At 37.3% G+C, this 9,980-nt stretch overlaps 1 protein-coding gene across 1 annotated transcript in view; it reads right to left on the reverse strand.

Moving 5' to 3' along the window:
- The window catches only part of SNX9 (sorting nexin 9), a 35,771-nt gene extending 28,078 nt beyond the window's left edge, over positions 1-7,693 (reverse strand). Inside the window, exons 1-3 of the mRNA XM_009998539.1 lie at positions 7,613-7,693; positions 5,484-5,558; positions 4,292-4,405 (exon numbers count right to left, since the gene is read on the reverse strand). Of these exons, the coding sequence (XP_009996841.1) occupies positions 4,292-4,405; positions 5,484-5,558; positions 7,613-7,690 (267 nt within the window). The 5' untranslated portion in view covers positions 7,691-7,693. The remainder of the gene's footprint in view (positions 1-4,291; positions 4,406-5,483; positions 5,559-7,612) is intronic.
- Between the last annotated feature and the right edge of the window lie 2,287 nt (positions 7,694-9,980).

A 9,980-nucleotide genomic window follows, 5' to 3' on the forward strand; every position in this document is an offset into this window, starting at 1 on the left:
GTAGAATAATGTTCTCTCAATGAGAGCACTGTATTTTCTTCAATCTTAGTACTTATTGCTGCTCATAGCAGTTAGGGGCAGGGGAAGTTAATAGCATGAAAACATAATCATCATTTGCCTTGCCAGCACTAAGTTGCAAAGAGTGGAAAGATCTGAAGTACAGTTCTGGAAATAGCTTATTTAGGGTCTTCCTTATGCGTATTTAACAACTTATGCCCACACACCAGCTAACTTGAGATGTCTCACATCCTGCACGTCAAACTACGTGTTTCCACTACTATTTTCTCATCCTGGCTATACAAAAGTCTCACAGATTTCTGAAAGGAAACTGTTTTCTATGCATAAGAGAGTCAATTTATTTTCACATCCTGCAACAGCTGTGTAGCAGCTTCTCTTTCTTCTACCAAGAGAAACTACTCCAAGTGATTTCACACCTACCAGTGGATAAAACCATGCAAACATGAGAGGTTTCTGTTAGTTGTTTCCTATACTTACTCATGTGGCCTTGCTACTCTGCCCACAACATGACTAAAGACACAAAACATGTGGCTTCACTAAGGTCACACTGGAATTAAGGTCACACTGATAAATCTGTAATTCACAAAAATACAAACTCTCAGGACATTATTTTGTCCAGAACTAAGAGCTGTACAGTCATCTTCATACAGAACTAGACTCGGCAACACTTACAGAGCCAGTGTCAAGAAAAGGGAACAAGCTCCTCTACAAATGGTTAGCTGCAAGAACTATTTTTACAACTCAAAGCTGTGAAGCCAAACATACTGCTCCCTACGTCAATGTAGCTGGTGATCCACTTCCACTCTGAAACTGACAGGCTCTACTCCACTTTACCTTCACTTATGCATTTTTAATACTAGTTTTCTGTTCTCCAGAGAACACACAAAAAAAAAAGGCTAGACTTTAAGCTGTGGGGGAATGGGAGGAGACACTATACAGACTAAAGTATACAGTGCACTGAAATTCATGGCATTTCTGTTCTACACACAAACATGCAGGCTACACAGACTAAACAGCTGGACTGCATTATGGCTAATTGTACATATAGTTTGTTTACAGCAAGCTGGTATTTGTTCACAGCTTTTAAAACATTTTGATACATGAAAAACCACCAAAGTTGTGGCTTAGAATGGAAAGAGAGATACTGTTAAAACAGCAGTTTTTGAACTTGGAAAATGTGCAAAATAAATGTAGGTGCATGCGTGACTTGAGAAGCACTAGTCTTATCACACAAAAAAGGCCCTGCAGTTGGAGGAGACAAATCTGAATTTACATTAATGTTTGTATTTCCATATATATTTTTATTATGAAGGCTCCAAAATGCCACCAAGTATTGACTTACTGAAATTAGGGGGTGGGATGTTAGTGACATTTTCAGAAAGCAATTTCTTCAACAGAGCAATAGTAGGGAAAAAAAAAAATAAATCTCAAAACACCCTGTTTATTAAGAAGCACTTTTATAAAATCTTCTTGTAATAAACCTGTACCTTCCATGTTACAGTAACATATAATAGCAAAAGTGTCAGCATTTAGGAATGTTGCAACTTCTTATTCAACCCACCAGATTATGTCTATGAACACTTTAGTTCCCACTACTGTGCTTCTTCCAGCATTGATTCTCTTGACACTGACATCTAATTGATCTTTTTTTTCTCTCTCCCTAGCCTCAACACACAAGTTCATTTAAGACAAAGTGCTTTGTATATTGACATAGTCACTTATTAAGGCACTTGAAAAGAGTGAATCAATTGCTTGTGACTGTGCATCTGAACACAGACCAATTCAAAGTGTCTGAGTGAATCTATTTGAACAATGTAAATGTTACCATAACCAAAAGCAGAGCAAGATATCTGGGAAGAAGCGTCACACCCACAAAGCAGATACCATATTCTTATGAGCAGTGGCTCTAAAAAAGAAAAGCTAATATGCAGAGGATGAACAATGTAGCATAACCTCCTGATGCAACAGCACAGGTGTCAACACAGTCTTTCACTACATCAGGTTTCCTACACTGGAGCAGCAACGTCAAACCTGTTTGACATCATGTGATGTACACAGCAGCAATACACACACTTCAGACACAATTCACAAGATCAGAAGAAGAAAACCTTTGGGTTTTGAGGGCAGGAAGAGTGTCTTACACCAGACAGAACAAACAATTTCTTAATCAAGAGGGCAATCAGCCTCAGAATTTTGCAAAGAGAAAACTAAACTGAACTCAGGTAACAGAAAAAAACTTCAGAAAACAGAAATAGCTTGTGTCATAAAAGCCTGACCACGCAAGATGGCTCCTGCTATGAAAAAAAAGGAAAACAAAAAGACCCAAATATAACAGCGTGAGGGATTTTACTTCCCCTGCATCTTGAATGGCCTTGGCTGCATCCAGGTGCACAGTCTCCTCCTCCCTCTCTCTCCTATTAATGTTACCAGTATAGTTATACTATAACACACTTGGGTACCCCTGATTCTCAACTGAATTACACAGCATCTGAAGAATAATGGAGAAGAACAAGACACTTCCAACAAGAAGGCACTCAAATAGATGACAAGCAGTTTGCCTGAAGTTACTCCTTCGCAAAATTTATGAAGAAGAAACTGTGATTATATGTATTACAGGGCCAGCATAATGCTCCTCCTATGTAAACTTTTATAAAAGAGACCATATTTTCAAGCTTTTCCCTTCTTTGGAAATGCAACTTCCCAAACTAGATTGCCATAGTAATTCTCTGTTATTTAGGATATACTAGATACCTTTATTTTAACCTCTACTTCTATATAAGCAAGGGCTTTTTTCTTCCCTTGTCTATGCAGAAGTACCTTGTGTTAAGCACGATCAATTTCTGACAGATGCCTCTACCACTATTCAAAATACTGAATAATCATTTTGTTAATAAGTGATCCTTCCTAGGTCAAATTAAGTGGTATGTCAGACTAAGTCAGATTTAACAGAAGTAGCTCTTGCAAATATTTCAAGCTTACCCAGAAATCAGGTTTCGTTGGAAACTTTATAGGAGGAAAAAAAACGGCAAGGGTAACTTGCAAAGCAGAAGAAATGTGGTTCCCACTCTACATTAAAAATAAGTTTTACTAAGGGAAAATGAACCTACAGTCAATGCTTTTGGCTCAGCCTGATATGAGAAATTATTACGGTATTTCAAGAATTTTGTGTTTAACCTGACTATTAACTGGACATCAATTAAGAAGTGATAAACAGTTAAACAGTCACAGTTGGGTCTGTAGTTCTCATCCTGTGTGTGACCACAGAATGACAATACTGGCATCTGGCTGAACACTGGGAAGAACAAATCAAACACCATACAGTCAATGAACTGTTACATTCACTGTAATACAAAAACGCTCCATGTACAGTTTTCAAGAGATCTCACTTCATGTCAAGGTGCTGTAAGTTACAATTAAGCAAACTAGTAACTTATATTAACTGATCCACACACCAGGTATGTCCCCCCAGCTGCTACCATGAGTAAAGCATTTACTTGTCAACATGTGAGACCTTTGCATGCTGCTGTTGGGAAAAGCAGATTTTCCTTCTGTTGACCCACGAACTTTGAAAAGTCTAACTGTTCCTGTATGGGGGACATGCAGCAGTCTGTAGTCCATAATGTACAGCCTGCATTTAAGGCAATGTACACCTTCAGATACCTAATCTGAGAGCAAATACTTCCCACTTAATTGCTTTTTGTCTGGTGTGTCAGATCATTAAGGTGGGGTGGGGGGATAAGAAAAAAAGAAAAACATTCTTCCATCAAAAACAAAGTCAGCCACTTCTCTAACTGACTAGGACAATGCATGAACTTGCTTCACCTTTTTCAATCACAGAAACAACTCCTACTCAAATTCTGTAAAAGAAATATATCCATTCTCTCTGGTTGAAGATGCATGGACCACCCAATTGTAACAGACATTTTAAAAAAAGTTATAGTACCTTAAAAAGGTTAGTATACTAACACAAGTGACTTGAAAATAAAGTAAATTTGCTAAAAGTACATTTATACAGAACTGAGGTACAAACATATTGAGGTAGTCACGGGCTTATATGACTGCAGGCTGGAAAAAATAATAATGCTCCATTTTGATAGTGTTAGATTATTAGTTTTTCCAGCAAGGACAGTAGCTGAACAGGCACCCATATCATTAATATTCCATAGAAGTGTTCCCTAATGAAAACACAAACTACTTTAACTAGTATCTTTATAAGGTTATGTCTACAGAACCTGCCATGCTCCAACTGTGCCTGAAAAGCCTAGAGACATACCTGATCACTGCTTTTTGCAACACTGGTGGTCTGAGCCGTATTTGAAGAAAGGGAATCAAAGAAGGCTTGGTCAGCTAATGAGTTCCCACAGCTAGTTCTATCTTCAGTTATAATCTGAAATGGAAAAAGTTGCAAAAGATTTTTCATACTTCCATTAATCAAATTATGCTGTTTATCATATATAATGATATCATGTCACTAGATGTTAAGATAGATGCATATACTGTTTTTTAATTCAAATGGAGTAGTATCTTTTACAAGAAGCTGACGTGAGATTCTGGAGGATTTACTTCCACAACAGAGGGAACTGGTTTGCTTTATCACAGCATAACATGCAAGACTGTTGTGGCAGTAGACACCTAACTATAAATTCTTTAGGGATTAACAAGGTTGTTAACATTACTGCTTGAAAACTTGGAACTCAGTACTCAGAGAATCAGTTTGGGACAGCAATCCTGGAGAGCCAAAAGCTGCTAGACCATGAGCTAGCCAACTGAAGACAAAACCAAGGTTATACAAATAACCACCTATCCCCCCACATCCACCCAAAGTTTTGACATTTAGATTTTTTTTTATTAAAAACAGCACTGGTGAAGGAAGGGAGTCATATGTTTTAAGAGGAGGCTGAAGGAATTACAGAACAAGTCTTCAGCTAGCTGACAACCTGCAGACATATGGACACTGGGCTCCCCAAGAGTGAATTGTATGCCAGTCTTTGCATTGAGATGCCTATTAAATCCCCACCCCACCACCACCAGTCTTTAAATAAAGAGCAGATCAACACAAACTGAAGAGACAGCAAAGACTGTTAGGGAGCTGAGAAGCCCCTGGTTTTGGGATCCTATATCCTGAGCCCCAGAAATGGAGCTCCATTCCAGAAATATGTAATCATGTGGTTTATCAGCCTCTGCAACACCAGTGTAAACTTGCACTACTCATTTCATTTCTGTATCTGTATCTTCAGACAAGAAAACAATTATTGGATTATGAGACCCTCAAAACAGCCCATGTGCTGCAGATCACCAGTACTTAGTATAGACAACCTCCTGCTGCATCTTCTGGGAAAGCACGAAGAAGCAGAGTAGTTTTGTATGGCACATTTGCACTGGTCTCCCAAGCCAGTTACAGTTGCTAGAGTAAGATTATATATTCTGAGCATTACAGTCTCATCAGCCAGGGGACGGTCACTTACCTCAACATAATCTGTTGGAACTAGTCCCCTCTCGCCTTGGCTGTTTCTTCCTTCTAACCAGCCTCCACCAACATCCTAAAAGTAATAATATAGAAATAGTTTTGCTAGATGGAGCCCACAATATGCTTTAAACAGCTCAGGAGGAAGTACTGCCTTGCTGTCAAATGCAATGTTTGAAATACAGTTATGAATGTATCACCACAAAGAAATGTGCTTAAATCTGCTGAAGCAGCAGCTACTCATTTAAACAGAACACAGACTGTGCTTGTTTCACACAGCAATTGTGGACTTCAATTTTAACAAGCACAGGGTGGGGGTGGAGGAAAGTTTGATTTTCAGTACTTTTGATCATTTATGAAACTACAGTCAATTATCTGGACTGCATCAAAGCAGTAGTATGCCAGTTCCAAATCATTAATTTTAATCAACAGATTATAAAGAAACAAGACTTAAGGAATTAAGTTATTGGTAATATCTGTAAAATCTCTGCTTCATTTATTGAAGGTGCAGAAATGTGTGATGAGTGGGAGCTATAACCCACAAGAATACAAAGGATAGTCTCAAGATTAAGAGAGGCACACGAAAGATTTGGAGACACTCTATGTTACATTTCGTTTTAGAGGCAGGTCTCATGCTACTGGTTGGGAAACAAAAAACAGTTCAGTTCTGATCTCAGTGGAGCATCCTGTTATTGTTTTTTTAAAAACACATATACTAAGACACATAACACATATACCTTTTAAACTATACTAGTTTAAAAACTACATATACTAAGAAACTTCTGCAGACCTTTGCAGTTAAGCAAAGTCAATTCTAGGACATTATCTGGAATAAGCCAGATCTGGTTTAAATCAAGTTGTTCCTTGAACACAACTACATGTCAAACTAACACACCCCTGAAAATTTGAACTACATATGCTAGACAGCGACTATTGAATTCCAGGTTGTCTAAATTTGCACCACTGCACTTAAGAGTAATCATGAATGGACTTTCAAGACTTATGCTGGCATTGTCTGAACTTATCATAAATAATCAAGAGCCTTTGTGGCAATTTATCCCACAGTTTAATTACAGACAATATAAAATAAAGTTTCACTTGGATTTAAACATCTTGCCTTAACACACAGATGTCTTGTTTGGCAAGAACCATCTTACAAGTGGTAAACTATTTATTTAGTCCTACTTTTGTGAAACAACATTAATCTCCTGAACTCATTTAAAATGTTACCTCTGCTACAGCAGAGTGTTCAGTCCAAGAGGGTGCCAGTTCTATTAAATATTGGCTTTGAATATTTAGGGTCAGTGGAACTAAAAATTATCAGGTTTGTTAATTACTAGGCTCTTCAAATAATTAGTTCATTCTGCAGAGCCCTTGTTTCCTATACAACCAGATAAATAAAACCTGGCATCAAGATCAGGCATTTTTTTGTCTGAAGGCATTTTTAAAAGGAAAGTCTACTTACTAAGACATATCACTACACAAAAAACAAAAGCAGAATCAAATAATACTTACACCTTGTTACCAAGGGTAAGAATTTTACAGGACAATAAAACCACACTCAAATACAAATTGTACACACAAATCAAATGTCAGTGCTCAGAAGTACCATTAACTTAAGAACTCCCTGATATTATTACCATAGAATTTTCACCACTCCCTGTATCTTGTCCATATTGATTTAATTATAAAAGGACACGAACATTTGGAAACAAAATTTTCTAACAGGTTACTTGAACAAACTCAGACTGCTGAATTCACTGATTAAGGAACTGAATAGAGAAGAGAGCTGGCACACCAGATTTAAATGCAACACATTCAGATGTAGATGGTATCACCATCTATAGCTCCTTCCTCTGCCTTGGCACTGAGCTCTGTTTAGAGAAAAATAAAGCTGAGTAAATTCTTTAGTGTGTAGGCACAACCTGAGAGGGCCTCTGTCATCCAAAACTGCTCATTGTATTTGTTTCCACAAAGCTATTAGAAAATTCTTTGTGTTTAGTTTATTCACTAATTCTTCAGGAGAATGTAGCCATGGCTTTCAGATGTCACCTAGCACCTTTTTTCTTCCATCTGCTAGAAGTAGGTCAGGAGAGTGCACAAAAGCCTTGATTCCATCTGTTTTCTTACCGGGTTCGTAATTACAATGATCTCCCCTTCAGTGACAGTCAGCTCATTGTTTCCAGGCTCAGCAGCAAAATCATACATAACACGAGCCTGTATGTGGGGAAAAAAATAATATATATTGCAGTGAGCTTTCCAGCTTATTCAGAAGAGTTAATGAAGGAAGTATCAGCACAACTTATTCTTAACTAGCAGAAATAGTAAGTTGGGTAAGGCTGGCTGAACAAAAAGCAACTCAGCATGTAGGAAGCTAACACTTCCTATATTTGAATTCCAAACTGAACACTTAACACAAACTTTAAAAGATAAGAAACCCCTCTTGCAGAGCTTTTTAGATATTAGGATTATTTTCCAGGAGGATTCACAGTTTAAGACCAGCTATTGACTGTACCACTTCTTCCAAGGGAAGAAGGAAAGGATTCCAACTCCAGTTTGGGTAAAGGGAACCATTTCACAGAGCAGGCAATTCAGAAAAAGAAAAACAAGTAATTGCAGATGTAAGTAACCACTGCTGCAACATGTGAAATTATGCTTTAAGACTCTTTGTATGCAGAAGGAACTATACAAACGCACAGTGAGAGCAGGCCTGTTACATATTGGCATGGGAAGGCAAGGAAAAACAAAACCAACACAATTTTTAAGTGTTTAGACACACAAAGGCTTTGCTGTGTACTGACTCTGCTATTATGCTACATGGAGAAACGTTATGTTTGACAAACTGACAAAGTTGTCTAACATTTAAAGACTCGTTCTGCTTCTTTATACAAAGAATTGTGACATGGCCTAAGAATTGTATTCCCAAACATCTTTTCATTGTCTTCTATTAAATTATTTTCTGATCTAAAAGTAGAGAAAGCTTTCAGAAACTACAAGGTGACTATTTTCTCTCAAACTGTTGAAAAGGATGCAGAGAAAAACCAAGTGTATTTCATCTAGACTCTCAAGAGTAAGATCTAGAGTAGAAATTTTAGCTTTCCATTTCAAGTGATATATTAGATAACTTTAAATTTGACCACAAAAATCTCTTTTTCAATCCTTAAAAAAAATGAGCATGGCACTAGAACTTAAAAAAGATAAGGCTTATTATGCACACCTCAAGTCTTTATATTAGCCAGGTGTCCCAGAAAGGACTAATACATTATTTTATCTGATTAATACCATTGCTGAAGTATCAAAGAGCAGCCAAAGGGAAGGCTAGACTAAAGGTCAGGAAAACAGAGAAAATACATACTTTAACAGACAGTACTGACAGTTATACAAAGAATATCAATACTCAAGATAAGATTACATCATAGACCTTATTTCTCCAGCTCATAAAGAGCAGCAGAAACTTTGTATCAGGAACCAAAAACTTCTCTAGCACATCCTGAAAGAGGCAAAGATAAAGTCTCATTCTCACCAGTAAGGCATGCTTTAGTTAACTCAGCTCATACAGAAGTAGGATTTGTTTCTGCAAGTTAAAAACCTAAATTCAAGAAAAATAATTTAATAATGGTGTAACTAAGAACATTAGACACTGTGTATAGCAATGAGGTCCTTCTTGTGCTTGTAGGTCAGGGGAAAGAAAACAAACCCCAGACCTAATTGTTGCTTCCATAAAGATTATAGTAAAATAATTATTTCTGTTGAAAGCAAGTTATGTGACAGGGAAAAAAAATACCAGAGGACAGACATTCATAATCAAGCCTTGCCTGTCTCAAAACTGAAAGTTATGATCCCTTCTTCAGACATAAAACCAGAAAAAACATAAAACTTTCCACATTTTCATTTCATAAGTATCATGTGAAAATACTTATGGCTAGTCAAAAGATACTTTACTTCAGTGTAAACAAAGCAGAGAAAAAAAAAAGCTGAGTTGTAGTTCAGCTGGCAATGCTAATACTGAATGATGTGCACAACAAATCAAGCACTTGATCTTCTCTGCTTCTAGAAGCACAACATGGCTGAAAAATCCCAAGCACTTGGAATGCTTCCTTGGCATGAAAGCTTTTCCCTTAGAACTGAGGCTTTCTGCACTTTCAGATTATGCCATGTAAAACCAAGATGAAGAGAAAACAGTTTTCACTAATAACACTAAGTGCTTTCCTTCCAGCAGAATATCAGGCCTCCATACAAACAAAAAAAAAAACAACCCTGCCTTACTTCCCTTAAGAAGTGAACTGAAGCAGCAAACCTTTAGAAACACAGTATTTTAAGGTGTGTAAAGAGTGCCACCCTCCAGGCCTCTCTCCTCAACAGCAGTGGATGAAGGTGTTGAGTGTGTGCTTTTTACAATAGGTTATTAATATGTTACATATTGTTAACATTAATATGTTAATATGTTAATATGTTGCATGTGATTGTAACAATGCTCATATGTCAAGCATCTCAATGA

This window comes from Chaetura pelagica, unplaced genomic scaffold (assembly GCF_000747805.2).
Source record: "Chaetura pelagica isolate M959 unplaced genomic scaffold, ChaPel_1.0 scaffold455, whole genome shotgun sequence".
NCBI classification, from domain to species: Eukaryota; Metazoa; Chordata; class Aves; order Apodiformes; family Apodidae; genus Chaetura; species Chaetura pelagica.